The 15,187-nt window shown below is 44.0% G+C and overlaps 1 protein-coding gene across 1 annotated transcript; it reads left to right on the forward strand.

The window, feature by feature from the left end:
- Nucleotides 1-1,223: 1,223 nt before the first annotated feature.
- ERFE (erythroferrone) lies at nucleotides 1,224-14,205 on the forward strand. The gene is made up of 9 exons (XM_033150031.1): nucleotides 1,224-1,452; nucleotides 5,931-6,257; nucleotides 8,162-8,275; nucleotides 9,617-9,710; nucleotides 11,589-11,809; nucleotides 12,356-12,464; nucleotides 13,002-13,092; nucleotides 13,715-13,793; nucleotides 14,103-14,205. Exons 2-9 carry the CDS (start codon nucleotides 6,063-6,065, stop codon nucleotides 14,199-14,201), a joined length of 1,002 nt encoding a protein of 333 aa, XP_033005922.1. The 5' UTR covers nucleotides 1,224-1,452; nucleotides 5,931-6,062; the 3' UTR covers nucleotides 14,202-14,205.
- Nucleotides 14,206-15,187: the final 982 nt, after the last annotated feature.

Consider the following 15,187-nt stretch of genomic DNA (forward strand, 5'->3'; position numbering starts at 1 on the left):
GCCTTCTCAATAGTGGTGCCCACTCTGTAGAACGCCCTCCTGTCAGATGTCAAGGAAATAAACAACTATCTGACTTTTAGAAGACATCTAAAGGCAGCCCTGTATAGGGAAGTTTTTAATGCTTGATGTTTCACTGTGTTTGATGTTTTGATTTGTTGGAAGCCACACAGATTGGCGGCATATTAAAAAATTGTTGTTATTGCTGGTATGTAACTGGATTCCACCAGAAAATAGAGGCAGTCCAGAAGTGCCTTTAATTGTACCTAGTTTAGTTGTGCATTGAGTCTTCCTGGAGATGTTATAAATTTTCTTTATTCTTATCTTATTTATGTCTGCCTTCACAGGCAATCACAGTATCAAGGAAATGGAAATGACTGACAGCCTGCTGATTATTATTGTTAATAAAAGCAGGAGAGGTTAACACTGGGCTTCTTCAAGGGTTTTCTCGGTCTAAACCCAGAGCTAGTTGTATTTTAGCCAATGGCAGGTTAGAATGTTAAAGATACCTATTAGCAGGGATTTTTTTCAGTTGGAACTCACCGGAATTACCATTATAAGACAACAAGACAGGCATTCATGGTGAGTTCTGGCACCTCTTTTTATAGAAAAATAGCACTGCCTTTTAAATTTACTGATGACACAAAATGCAAAGGAGGGGAATCAGAATTCAGTATAATGTTGACAAACTTGAGATTGTGGGGTTGAGCACAGCAAGATGAAATTCAATAAACACAAGAGTTCATTCTGGCTTGGTCAGGCTCTGACACAGGTGACCCAGACTCTGCCATGGGTGGAGGGGCTATCTTGTCTTTAAAAAAGCTCAACAACTTTTTGTGTCTGCATTTTTACCTCTTGAAATATGGCAACCCTAATTTCTGTATTAAGTCTGACTTTTTTCAGGGTGGATAACTACATTCTTTTAGGTGGTTTATCTTTCAAACAAACCTATGAGGTAGGCCTCTATCTTTGCTAGTTACAGGTGGAGCAATGTATTATTTATACCCCATCCCCCATATCCTCACTCCTTCGTCAACCAAGCTAGGTAGGGTACCTACAAATAATAAAATTATTATTACAGGTAGGTAGCCATGTTGGTCTGCCATAGTCAATACAAAATAAAAAATTCCTTCCAGTAGCACCTTAGAGACCAACTAAGTTTGTTCTTGGTATGAGCTTTCGTGTGCATGCACACTTCTTCAGATACAGAATTCTTCAGAATTATTATTATTATTATTAGCTGCAGGGTGTATGTTTTCCCTAGTCTCCGATTGGCTTCCAAACAGCTGGAGCCTTTTGATAATATTTATTGGCAGCCACCTGCTAACAGCTGCCTCACAACACCTGGCTGTGTTCTAACTGAAAGGGAGGAACAGCTGCTGAAGAATCTAGCAGGTGAAGAGGCTGGCCTGTCTTTCTCTTTCCTCCTGACGTCAAAGGACACCCAGTGGATGGGTAAGAAGACCTCTTGCTTTGCTCCACCCCACCCTGCTCCCTTATTTGGAAACTCAAAATGCCAGCAAGATTGAAATTATGTTCATTGTTGTTGTTGTTGTTGTTGTTGTTGTTGTTGTTGTTGTTGGCATCTGTCTGTCTCAAGAGATAATGGAGTTTGCCTCCCTTCCCTCTTTTGACCATTGGGCCCTCTATTGGTCTCTTCCACTCAGTCTTCCGGAGCCTGTCTTTGCATGCAGGGGAAGTCCCTAACTCTGTGAGAGTTTGAGACCCATCAGCTACCCTTTCTTGGTTTAGCTGGCCAGTCAGAAGCTGTTTGCCAGGGCGTGGCTGCTGTTGCATGCTGACAGCTTCTAGGAGCCACAGGTAAGAGCTGAGTGCAGGGTGGGGGGGCCAAAGGTGGCCAAACTTGCACATGTTGACACATCACTTGCTTTTATTAACTTGCTGAGATAGAAAAACAGGAGCATGAAAGGCTAGGGTAGTGGAGGAATACATATAAGCTTCCTTGCCGATTTGGTTGCATAAAATCCTGTCCGGTGTTATTGTTATCATTTATCATTGGAGAATTATTTAATACTGTACAGTAATCTGTAAACTTGCATCCAGTTTATAAAAAATAATCATTTTAAGAAGAAAAGGCCTGGAAAGTGCTCATTTTACACTGTAGTTACAATACCGAGCCATATATGTGTGTGTGTGTGTGTGTGTGTGTGTATATATACTGTATATACTTACACCTCTGTTATACAGTGTATATTATTTTTGCTTGCAGTCAGCTGCCTTGGAGGCCTGAGATCAGGCAGGAAAGGCGGAATAGAAACATTTTAGATAATATGTACAAAAGCAAATTATTTGTAATCAATGCACAGGCTGCAGGGTGTGGCCTTCCAGGTGTTGGACTCTACTCCCATTGGCCCTGGCCAGCATAGACAATAGTCAGGGATGATGGGAAGTGTAGTACAGCAACATTCAGAGGACAACAGCTTTCCCACCCTTGTCTTACTGGGAAAGGCACTTTCTGCCACACAATGGGGCACCAGTGTAAAAATGATTAGATGTGGCTGATGTAACAGAGTTTGCAGTTTTCCGGCAATAGAATACAAATTAACAGGGAAGCTGTATACACTGACAACCCTTCTACACTACATTTGTTTTCAGGAACAGATGGAGTTTTCATTCCCATGACTTCATCCGTGTGGTCCCTCCCTTCAAGGAAAAGGAGAGCAAGAGCAAGAGAAACAGCTTGGTTGCATCACTCTGCTGGGAACAGGGGGCCAGGGCAATGACATGAGAGCTCAAGAATGAAGCCCAGATTTCACACAAGCGTGGAGAGGAGAGTTGATTTCGTTTCTTCTCTCCCCCCCCCCACCTTCTTCATGGTAGTTCTACATCTATATGCCGTCAGTAAATTCCATGCATTTCACTAAAGTCTGACCCTAAAAGAATGAGGAGCTGACACCCCAAGCAAAACAGTCCTGTACATCCATCCTTTAGTTTAGAACACTCACCTAAGCGTGGTAGGTAAATGTGGTGAAGTAGACAGAGTGCTGGACTTGGAAGTCCTGGCTGCGAATCCCCACTCAGCCAGAAATCTCACTGGTGACTGAGGTTTTTGAGTATATGGCCCCGTTCAAACATCCCAGTAGCTGGGTTTGTACACAGCACAAAGCAGTGGAGGAATGATAAGGGTGCTGGGAGTTGTTTGGAGACCCTTAACAAATCACAGCTCCCAGAATCCTTTGAGGGAAGTCATGCAGCGGCAGTGCATACCATTTTGCTGCTTGAGGCAAAACAGGAAGTGCTCCCGTCTTCTGCCACTCTGCTGCACCACCTCGGCCACTCACCGCTGCCCACCACCTGCCACTGCCAGCATTATCTCCCTGGAAATCTCACAAGACTTCTCACACTCTGTGTGATCTCATGAGATTTGGGCAAGATAATCACAGGAAATTGGTGCCAATACCAGCTCCATTTCTCTGCCAGTGGCAGAGGTGGCACTGGCAGGGTGGGAGGGGCACCTGTGGGGGCACTGTCTCAGGGGCTTCTGCTGCCTGAGGGGGCAGACTCACCCCACTTCATGGGTGGGTCTGCCCTGAAGCCATGACTGTTTAAAGTGGTATTGGTGCAAGTATGGCCTAAGCTATACTTAGAGCAGGCCCATTGAAATCAATGGTGCTTAAGTCCATTGTTTCAGTGGGTATTTCTCTGAGTATGGCTCTACAGAGGAGATCACTTCATGTTTCCATGAGCATTTGAACCAAAGCAGAAGATTCCTCTGTAGACTTTAATCATTCCATTCTCTAGCTTGCGTTTTAGAGATGTTGAAGGTCTAAACCAGGAGTCAGCAAACTTTTTCAGCAGGGGGCCGGTCCACTGTCCCTCAGACCTTGGGGGGGGGACTATATTTTTTGGGGGGGATGAACGAATTCCTATGCTCCACAAATAACCCAGAGATGCATTTTAAATAAAAGGACATATTCTACTCATGTAAAAACACGCTGATTCCAGGACCATCCGTGGCTGGATTGAGAAGGTGATTGGGCCGCATCCGGCCCCTGGGCCTCAGTTTGCCTACCCATGTTCTAAGCCAATTTGATCTGCTGGCAATTCTTTTGTTATCATTAATATTTCTAATATATATGTGCCAGGCATGGACAAAGAATTGTGATATAACCTCCCTTCTCCTCCACCCCTTTGGCCCCCCTCAGCATAATGTATTAGGGCTTTGTGTCATTCCACGCACACAAACGAAATTGCTTTGGTGATACCTGCAGAGAATTCTTTTTTACTAGCCATTTTGCATTTGTGTTTAACTGGAACACAACCATACAACATTATTCTTGTTTAACATTCAGCAGAAATATATTTCCACAACAGCCTTGAAACTCAAATCTCCTCCAGATGACCTGTTTATTGAGCATTCAACCAGGTTTGTTGCCATTTCAATGTGGGTTAAAATACTGCTGTTTCATTGAGCATTCATCCAGATTTGTTTACAGGGAGGTTATTTGGCAATGGGAATTCACCCTTGTTTAGGCATGCAATCGAGTCCTTCCTGCAAAATAGCAACAGTCTGGGGGCGACCCTAAGAATCCTTCCTTCTAAATGCTTTGGGTATCAGAGCATTTTGCTTTTTGTGTGGTATGGAATTCCTCCATTCACTATGCAACAAAAAGTTGTTTCTTTGAGTGCTGCAAAAATGTGGTACCCCGGGGGGGGGGGAGAGAGAGAGAACATGAAGTGTATGCTGTTGCTTTTGCTGGTTTTATAGTATTTTGCTTTTGCTGTTTTATTGCTTTTATTTGCTGTTTTGTTTTTATTGTTGTTTAGCTGTATTGCCTATATTCCCTCTATGGATTTTAAATGTTGGTATATGATGTGTTGGGAACGGAGGGAAGATATGGGATATAAATATAATGATGATGATATGTGCACCATAAAATAATTTCACATGTACTGCCCCCCCACTCCCCCCCCTCACCAAAAATAGAATTTGAATAAAAGGCCATTGTCAACATTAGGGAGCTTCTTGGAGAAAAGGTGGGATATAAATGCACCAGCTAAATAAATGGAAGGACAAATCAAAATAATTAACATTAGAGAACATAAAAATGGAGGTGGTGCAGGATGGGATCACGTGTAGAACAGGTGGGGAACCTGTGGCTCTCCAGGTGTTGCCGAACTCCAATAATTAATCTGTATCTCCCCCAGCCTCTCCCTGAGCAGACACTTCCTATGGGAGAAATGGAATAATTCCTGCTTCCTCCTCCCGCCACCCGGTATTCGAATTACTCGAGCCTCCGGTTGTTGTAGTTGGCAATTGCTGCCAGTAGGTGGCCCTCTAAACCCTCGCCTAAAGTGGACATAAGGCGGCAACTTCTGTGAGGCGGGGAATTCAAGCTCTTTAAAGGAAGGGAAAGCAGCGAAGATCTTTAGAGGGGCGAGGGGGACGGAGGGGTATCAGCCCGAGGCGTCTCGGAGAGGGCACTGGAGGGGGTCTTGCGAAGAGGGCGAGCCAGATACCCCCAGGCAGCTAGAACCGCGAGCGGAAAGAACCGTAGGACTTCTGCATTTTTGATAGAGCTTTGTCCAACAGAAGACCTAGGAAATTGCCTTGTGTCATTTGGATGCAGCTCTTCAGTCGAAGGATAAATAGTTCCCCGAGTCCCTTGTCTTAAACCTTTCTAAATTGTAGAGGACCGTCCAATGATACTTTTTCTGCCCCTCCAAAAAGAGGCAATTGATAAATCCACTGGAAACTCCAGGGCCTTGACTTGGTGAGGTGTGTGGGTACCATAGTGATTACTTTTCTTTTTATCTTTTTCTATTATTATTATTTTATTTTATTTATTTTGATGAAGCCTGACAGTTTTGATTGGATCTGCCCTGAAAAAGTAAACAAGCCAGGCATTGCTGGAGAGAGCAGTGGATAATTTATTTCTGCACTCCATTCTTCCTTTCTGGAATTCCCCCAGGAATATCGACCGCTGCCCATCTGAAGGTCCGCAGCTTAATCTTTGCCCTGTTCTTCTTGAGGAGCTTTTGCCAAGGCCTAAATCCAGGAGTCTGTCTCTATAGAAACTACCATTGTGCTTGTGTGCTGGAGGATGGCTGGACCCCTCCTTTCCAGATGTCCACTTCGATTATTAGCCATGGGGCTGCTAGCAATGACTTTTTGTGCCAGCTCTATGGAAACCGAAAAACATGGAAACAGAAGGAGCCAGGAGAAGAAATCCCGATGGAATGACTCTCTCACGGGACAAAGAACAAGCAGCCCTCCCTTGTCATCATCCAATGACCCGGTAAGGACAAATGCTACTCTCAGCTCACTATTTGAGATGTCTTTAATTGAAGTAAACCTCCCCCTTTGAATGTAGCCCTGGAAGGGCTAAAAATGGGGGTAGAGAACGGAGAAAAGAAAGTTGTGCCCAAGTAGGAAGGAGTAGGTTTTGCTTTGGAATGTCATGTAGGGGAATATTTGCACAGGCAAGTGTGACTGTACTGGTATGTCTCCGTCTTTTGCAAATAGCTGTAGTCTGACATCTGAAGGCAGACCTGTTTAGGGAAGCTTTTAATGTTTAATAGACTATTGTATTTTAATATTTTGTTGGAAGCCGCCCAGAATGGCTGGGGAAACCCAGCCAGATGGGCAGGGTATAAATAATAAATTACTATTACTTGGGAATAGTTCCCAATGAGCTCAGTGGAACTAGGTATGTATAGCCACAATCAATTTGTTTTATGTATGTTGCCATTTCAATGTGGGTTAAAATACTGCTGTTTTGAAAAGTGGTGGCCCTAGTGTGCCCACGTGCTTACCTTTCACTGAGTAAAGGAAGAACACTTTGCCCATTTTTCCAGCTAGCAGTAACACTTTGAAATACCACTTCTTTTTCTAGATTGTTCAGAGCTACAGATCGAGGGATAGCAACCTATATACTTAAGCAGAAAGGAGAGAGGGTGCTAACACTTTCCTAACTGCCCCCTCATCCTGCAACATGGAGATGCTCCACTTTGACTGGTCTTAGTCTACAGCAGAGATGGGGAATCTGCGGCCTTTCATATGTTGCTAGACTACAAGTCCCATCATCCTCTGACCATTGGCCATGCTTGCTGAGGAGGTAGAAGTCCAAAAACATATGGAGAACTGCAAGTTATCTAGCCATCCTTTCATGGGTGCCAACTTGAATAATATACTGGGGGCAGGTAAGCTCCACCCTTAATAATCAATCACAAGGTGCAGCGCATGGCAATGCTCATCAGCAATGCTCATCAACCCTCAAATATTTCATTAGGGGGGCCGAAGAGACCTCGGCCGCTAGAAGTTGGCTCCTATGCATCCTTGCTCCACAGCAATCGCAGTACACCAACTATAGAAGATAGGTGAAGGCTTGTAATTACACTGAATTCTACTAGCAAAGAATGCAGCTGGTCAATCTACTGGCATTACAGGGGGTCAGACTAGATGAGCCTTGGAGTCCCTTCCAACTCTACAATTCTATAATTCAAAGATGCTTTGAAATGGAGCTATTTCCTCTGGTATGAGAGAAACGCCCAAGACATCTGCACTTGTTAATATGGAAATCATATTGTCAAGCATGACAGCAGTATGCACTTCTTAACATGTTACCCAGACCCTCTCTGGCCATCTCCCAACCATTCCCTTTCCTAGGGAACTGATTAAATCAATTAAGCAGGGGCATTTGCAAAGACCGAGGGCATCTGCCAGCACAAAAACATCTGGCAAAGTATTCTTGCTGCAAAATAATGTAACATTCAGTTTTCTATAGGCACCTTCAGCAGTAAACCGAATCAGGGCAAGTAAGGCAGATGATGGAATGTGTGTATGGGAGGGGGAGATCCTGTAGGATGCTCCTGCCCTGCCTACTTTCAGTGCTGGTGTGCAGCCCCCATGACGAAATGCGGCTGTAAAAGGTTCCCCATCTCTGATGTAGACGGAAGGAAGCATGATTGATACATGGATACAGCAGACCTTACGAAGATGCTGAGCAAAGATAATCCTCAACATACATTTTTGGGAGGCAGTGAAAGATGGGCGTGCCTGGCGTGCTCTGGTTCATGGGGTCACGAAGAGTCAGACACGACTGAACGACAACAATATTTTTGGGACAATGTGTGGTTGGTGTGTGTGTTCCTGGTTGTCTCTGCCTTTCACATGCCTTCTTTTACTTCTCATTACATAAAGGAAACTGCTGCAGGAAAGATTCGCAGGGATGAATCCCGGGCTGCTTGGATGCTTCTTATGAACAACGGGGTGAACAATAAAAAAAGAAGCCAAAATAAAGCCAAAAAGTTCAAGGTAAGCAATATTAACAGTGTCCTCATCTTGACACACTTGTCTTCAAAGTCTGTTCAGGTAAGGGATTCTGAGACTGTTTTCATACTCTGTTTTCATGTCTGCTGTGCACTCACTGCGTTTCCATCGCAGCTCCTTAATCACTGTTCACATGATGTTATCCAAAATGGATATGTATAAAATACCACTGTTTGATGAGTTGTTTCTCAAACCAGGCTCATGCTGATTGAAATCTTAAGCTGTTCCTAATTCATCTCTAGACTGCCAGGGTGTAAACACCTTTGCATGGGGGAAAACTACAGAAACAAATCTGACACTAATGAAACTGTGCTGATGTGTACAGTTGGTGGGGGGGGCACTGTGGGTAACCCCCCCCCCCAAAGAACCCTTCACTGCACTGTAAGGTGGTAATGTGAACATGTCCTCAGATTGACATTCTGAGCCTTCCTAACTGTTGGAGCCTCCCTAAATTTAACCAAGACAATTTAAAGTTCTCCCCCCCCCCCGCGCCCAAGCAGCGGTTCATGGCTGCATGCACTTTAAGAGACACAGAGAAATTGCTGCACGGAAATGTAAACCTTGTGAAAGAAAGAATGCTTCCTCTAGTAATAGCGTTTCACCAAATCCCACTCGTAGGATTTTCAGCATACAAGTTCCTAGAGTATGGTCTGATAGGGTTATGAGGAGTTTGTGGGAACAACATATACACCATCTTTGGTTCCATGAGAGAAGAAAGGCCAAATATAAATGTACAATGTGTGTTGTGTTGTGTTGTGTTGTGTTGTGTTGTGTTGGTTAGTGTTGAACCAGGACCTGGGTAATGAGGGCTCAGATCCCCAGTCAGTCATTATGTGACCTTGGGTCAGAAACTGTCTTTCTACTTAGCATATCCTACAGGGTTGTTTTGAGTATAAAAGGGGGGGGGAGAGAGAGAGAGAGAGAGAGAGAGAGAACCATATATGCCACCTTGAACTCTTTGGAGAAAAGGTGGGATTAAAATGCAATAACAGTAAAATAAATAAAAGGTGAATATTTATTTCATGAATGGTTTGGGGAGAGGGAGTCATTTTGATGTGATATGAGTGACATTGATGTTGATATGAGAGTATCTTCCCATGTGAATTTTTGCAAGTGAAAAGGACCTTTCTCTTCCCTCCTAGTACCGGAGCTCCTTTAAGGCAATTAATTAAAGCATCTTGAAGCAAGAGCACATCAAACAAACAGAAGCAGCCTTTAGGAGCCCAGAGACTGAGGGTTGATGATAGCTAGACAGACAATCTGTTTGGTGGTTGAAGTGAATAAACATGGATCTAAAATACTGTCCTCTATTTCTTTTGGTTCTAGTTTGGCATTCCAGGACCCCCTGGTCCACCAGGACCCCCTGGAGCCTTAATCACCCAGGAGGAGCTGCTGAGAGAATTCAGATTGCTGCTTAAAGGTATGGACGTTGTTGCTCTCCAAGCAAACATACTTGTTTGCCTTAGGCACAGAACAATGAATCGGGCCCTTAACAATAGGTGACAATAGGAAACCCAGCCAGATGGGTGGGGAATAAATTATTATTATTATTATTATTATTATTATTATTATTATTATTATTATTATTATTATTTTATTTGACATTATTGTTGTCTTAATGTAGCTTCTGGGTTTTGATGGAGACTTTACTTTTGGAGTTCTACTCTTGAGGACTAAGATATGCTTAAAATATGATACAGTATTAGATTCCTGCATTACAGGGGTTTGGACTAGATGACCCTTGTGGTCCCTGCCAACTCTACAATTCTGATTCTCTGTTGTTGGATTATTTGCCCCAGCTTTGAATTTCTTTAAACCACAAACATGATTAAACTTGCAATCAGAACTGTGGCTGTTGGCAAGGTCAAGAATATTAATCCAAGAGTGCGATATCAAAGTTAAAAAGGTATATTCTAAGAGGAGTGCAATCCATGCCACTTTTCTGCTGTTAGAATTCAGATTCAGTCAGTGTTTTGTGTGTGTGATCACCAGTATAGAGTACCAGCTCCCCTTCTTTTGCCGCCCATGGCAGCTATTATGTGCTGGCACATAATGTCACACTGGAATGCAAATTCCAAGTGGACCTTCTGTTCCAGGATACTGGTTTTCATATACAGGAATTCCTCCAAGAATTCTGCTATTACTGAGGCCTCTAAAACATCCCCTTTAGTAACTTCAAGCTTGGTTGATTGCATCTTCTCCAGCCCAAAGCTGGTAGGGAAACTCAGAGGTGAATTGTGGGGGTGGGTGGGCTGGGGGCCATGGCCCTGGGCACACATTTCTGATAGGGCACAACCAGGTGCCCCCACTACAGGTTCCTGTGGGGAGGCAAGCCAAGCCATGTTGTCCGCGCTGTACCTTCGGGGCTGGGGCGGTGGCTCCTTCTCCTAATAGCTGGTATCCTGGTGATCCCCCAGCCCCTGGGTTGGCTGGGAGGGAGGGAGGAGTGTGCAGCATCTGGTGCTCCCCTTTGCTGTCCAACGACTCGTCCCCTGGCCCCGATGCTGCCTCAGCTCTTCCGGGGCTCCCTGGGGGCTGTGCCCTGGCCACTGCTTGTGAGTTGGAGTCCAGCATCTAGATTGCACACCCCCAATTTCTCCACCCTTGCAATTCAAATTGGATTCTGCCATAACATCATCACGCTCAGATTCACCACTAAGCAGAAGTCAACAAAGGGGAGCCGACTGAGGATGTCTGCGCTAGAGCAGATGTAGTCATGTTTTCCCTTCCCCACCCATAGGTCTGAGCTACAGTCACCAGGATCCTAGCAAAGATTTCCACTCTTAAACTGTGGGATTTGTTACCACAAAGATGTAGTGATAGCCACCCATGGAGATAGCTTTAAAAGGGCTTTAACTTCCATGAATTTGCCTAACAGACAGCACTAGCCATGATAGCTATGTACCACGTCTGATGCTGGTGGCAAAGTGTTTGTGAGTACTACTTGTTGGAAATCACATGGAAAGACTGCTGATCCTGCCTGTTTCTCTTGGGCATCTAACTGGCCACTGTGAGAACGGAATGTTGGAGCTCTGGTCTGATCCTGCAGACTCTTAAGTCCAGTATTTTTACTGCTCTAGAAACAGGTGAACATACATTCCAACGAGCTAGCTGTCTAAAATAATACGGATTCACAAAGTCTTGGCGTTGGCTTGGGACTTCCTGTGTTAAGATGGCTATAGGCATATTGACTAGTGTGACCTTGTTGTGTTCGAAAGCAAGTAGGTGCGGGTTTGGCCTTACAGAGAACGTGAGTGGACCCACCTCAGTAATGGGGCTTTGTGTTTTGGCTGCTCAGGTGTAATCAGGGAACGGGAAAGGATCAGTCAGAAATCCTGTGACAACTGCCAAGAAGAAGATAACAGGTCCAGAGGAGAAGACAACTTTCTGGCCCAGATTAGTGGACCACTTCTAGAAAGCAGGGAGCATGGGCGAGTGCAGGCAGCTTTCCATTGTCGGACCCGGAGAAACATTTCAATTGAACGGCGGTCATTGCAAGAGCTTCAGTTCTATTACATAGTGAGTAGCAAAGGGAAAGGGAATTGCCTCTGGCTGGTTTGGTGACATTTCTTCTTGCGAAAGTCAGCAAAAGGGAAGGTAGTTTTTGCTTCAGTATCCCTAACAAGACAACCAACCCTAAAAACACCCCCGATCTCCTGATTTCTAAGGGTATTATAGTGTGTTCTGCAACTGATGATGATCAACCTGGTTTTCCAGAATTTAAGTCGTCCCTGGAAAAAATGTTTAGATACACAATAAAAACTCTGGAAGCTGCCACCATTGATGGAGAAATATCTGGGCACCAGGCTCTGAGCTTGTTTAGCCAAGCTAGTCATTTGTCCCCCATTATAAAATATTGCTATATTTTGTTGTTCATCTCATAACTATGTATCCCTCTTAAGTATGTTCACAAGTGATCCACGTTCGCCCCCTTTTCCCTTTTATGAATGTCTGAACCTTTGTTCTTGAAGGGCCTTCTTCAGCGCTCTACTTCCATGCACCACAGGGAAAGCTGGAACAATTTTCTCCCCCGCTTCATAATCCTTTTGTTGTTGTTGTGCACAGCCTAAAAAAGAAGAGATGTTCCACCGTGGCCTAGGGCTAAACCTTAACAATGGACAATACATAGCACCTTTCAGTGGATACTACATCTTCACTGCCACATTGCATATTGGTAAGTGTTTAACTTAAAGCAATACTGTGTTGGGTTCTTCAAGATAGAAATGCTAAGCAATTTGGAGCTGGCAGTTAATTATCCCCACCCCACTCTCTTACCAATGTTTTTAAAGAAAAGTGCACATTCTAGAAATAAGAATCTGGAAGCACTATGGAGTTTGACATTATCAACTCCAGTTCTGTCAACATCTTGGGTAATGACGAACCACTGAATTCAAGGAGAAACGTAGCAAGGGAGGATTATGTAAGCATCCTTAGTAATTACATAAAAAGTTGACTTATCAGTGTAATGTTAGTGTTGGAATTTGCTTATCAGTTTCAAGTGGATGTCTGATTTCAGTCGAGCCTTCTCTGGTGCAAGACGAACAGCAGCATAAAGGTTGCATATTGAACAGAGCAAAGTTCAGTGAAGCTCTGAACCTTGGGTAGGCCTTTTAAACACTGTCAGATAGCCTCCAGTTGCTGGGGTCAAGGATTCCAGCCCAGCAGCAAGCCTCCTCTGTCCTCCGGCCTGACTAGTTGCTGCCTGTTGCAGTTCCAGAGGTTCAGCAAAAGAAGAACCAGCCCCGCACCCGCGAACGCCTGCGCTTGCTGATCTGCGTTGAGTCCCTCTGCCGACAGAACATGTGAGTGTGAGGAGTAGAAATAGTATTGTTTAGGAAAGCAGCCGGCTAGAATTTCTTTCAGTTCCAATTCGTTTCCACTCTGCTACATGCTCCTGCTTTCTATGTTTTACCGTATGAAATTTACATTTAATTTCAACTCTGTTGTAAGCTACCCTGAGAACCCTAGGATATAAGGCAGCCTATAAATGAGGAAATAGTAACTTCCTTCTTGACCTGCCTTCAAGGCTGAATATGCAGATTTTCATATATATTCTTACCCTCCAAGCAAACTTATTGGGCTGGTTATGTGCTAAGCAACTAGTAACTGCCTGCAGAGGAGGTCTGAATCCAAACTATACCTGCAAGCTGACTTCAGAGGGGCTCACTGGATTACAATGTGCCTCTTTGAACTTTTGACAGGTGTTAAAGTTGGTCCAGGGTAGGACGAAGGATCTGGCCACACTCCTGAATAAACCCCAAATGATACACAGTGAACACTGATGAATGAGGATTCTGACCCACTCACCCACATCCAAACCTAATTCTTTCCAGTGCACCCACCATTCATCAATTAAAGTGGTGGACGGCCTATCCTGTTATTTTCTAAGATTGTTAATGTTGATGAAGTGTCTCTTGCTTTCAGTTCTCTGGAAACAGTGAGCAGGTTGGACAGAAACAACGAACATTTCACAATTTCAATCCATGGAATTCTATTCCTGCAGGTGAGTAAAAGCCATGAAGGAAAGTCGTAACATGTCATAATCAGCAGTGCTTAGTGACACAAATCTGGCAAAACACCTGCATTTTGTTCTCTCTCTCCTGAATCAAAAATGCAAGCAACAGCTATTAAAGGCAGGTTTCCCTATAGCCGTTGAGTAATTGGAGGCCTTTAGCATGAAATTATAAAACAATTTGCTACAGGCAAAGTATGCAGCCTCTTTAAAAGGTAGCATAGGCACTAGGTATATCTGAACAATCCTAGGGACGGCACCAATTTTTTTGCTTACTCACTTTTATCTTCTCTGTTCCAGGCTGGCCAGTATGCTTCAGTTTTTGTAGACAATGCAACAGGATCCACCCTCACTGTTCGAAGTGGGTCTGACTTTGGTGCTGTCCTCTTGGGCATCTGATTGGCTCACAGCCAACTATTCTGAAGGTGAAACCTTGCTTTCCATCAGCCCCTATGCTACATTTCTCTCATTCAATCAAGTGCCTGGAGCTGGTAAGCGCCAGAACAAAGCACAATAGCTGTTGATGCAATGCTCGCGGAGCACCACCTCTGTTTACTGGTTAAGCATACCAAGGTGAAGAATTGGATTTGAGAAAAATGGCCCAGCATCTAGTAAAACTGATTAAAAGGATGCTGAACCAACTTATAAAAGGAAATATCAAGTGTTAACGGGGTTGATGCAACTCACCTAGAAGTTCCTCCTATTCCTGAATGTATGTTGTTTGATGCTTAAAATTATACAATTTGTTTGCAGTGGTTCTCAAAAAACTAGGTTCTTCATGGAAGCATACATGCTGTTTTGCGCTCAACAGAAAAGCCTTTAGCAAAGGATTATATATATTTTACTATCTCATTGGTTCATAGTCTTCTAAGTTAAAAGTGCTAACTTTTGCTGGTTTTCTGCCTGTCTGGTGACTTCCTCAACCACAAGCAGAATTGGTGCTGCATGGTGCCCAATATCCATTGCTAACTTTCAAATAACATTGGGGAGATTGGCTATCATACTTAGAGCAGGGTTTTAAAAAGAAAGAGATGAGATGGTAGGCTATTTATTGAGTCCACTGTTAGCTAGGGGCTTTCTATTACCTTAGGCCAGTGGTGTCCAAACTTTTTTCAAAGAGATCCAGATTTGATGAAGTGAAGGGCCGTGAGGGCTGACCAAGAGGCCAACCAAAGTTGTTAACTTTTTTTTTAGGATTGAAGTTGTTGAGCTTTTTTGGGTTGAAGTTGTTGAGGTTTTCTTAGGATTTTACCCCAGGAAATAAACTGCCAAAGGGGCCGCATTAAACTAACCCGTGGGCCGGATTAGGCCCCCAAAACGGACTTTGGAAATGCCTGCCTTAGGTCAATTAGATTGCACTGTCTGTTTAGCATGAAGCCCAGCTT

This window comes from Lacerta agilis, chromosome 5 (genome assembly GCF_009819535.1).
Source record: "Lacerta agilis isolate rLacAgi1 chromosome 5, rLacAgi1.pri, whole genome shotgun sequence".
NCBI classification, from domain to species: domain Eukaryota; kingdom Metazoa; phylum Chordata; class Lepidosauria; order Squamata; family Lacertidae; genus Lacerta; species Lacerta agilis.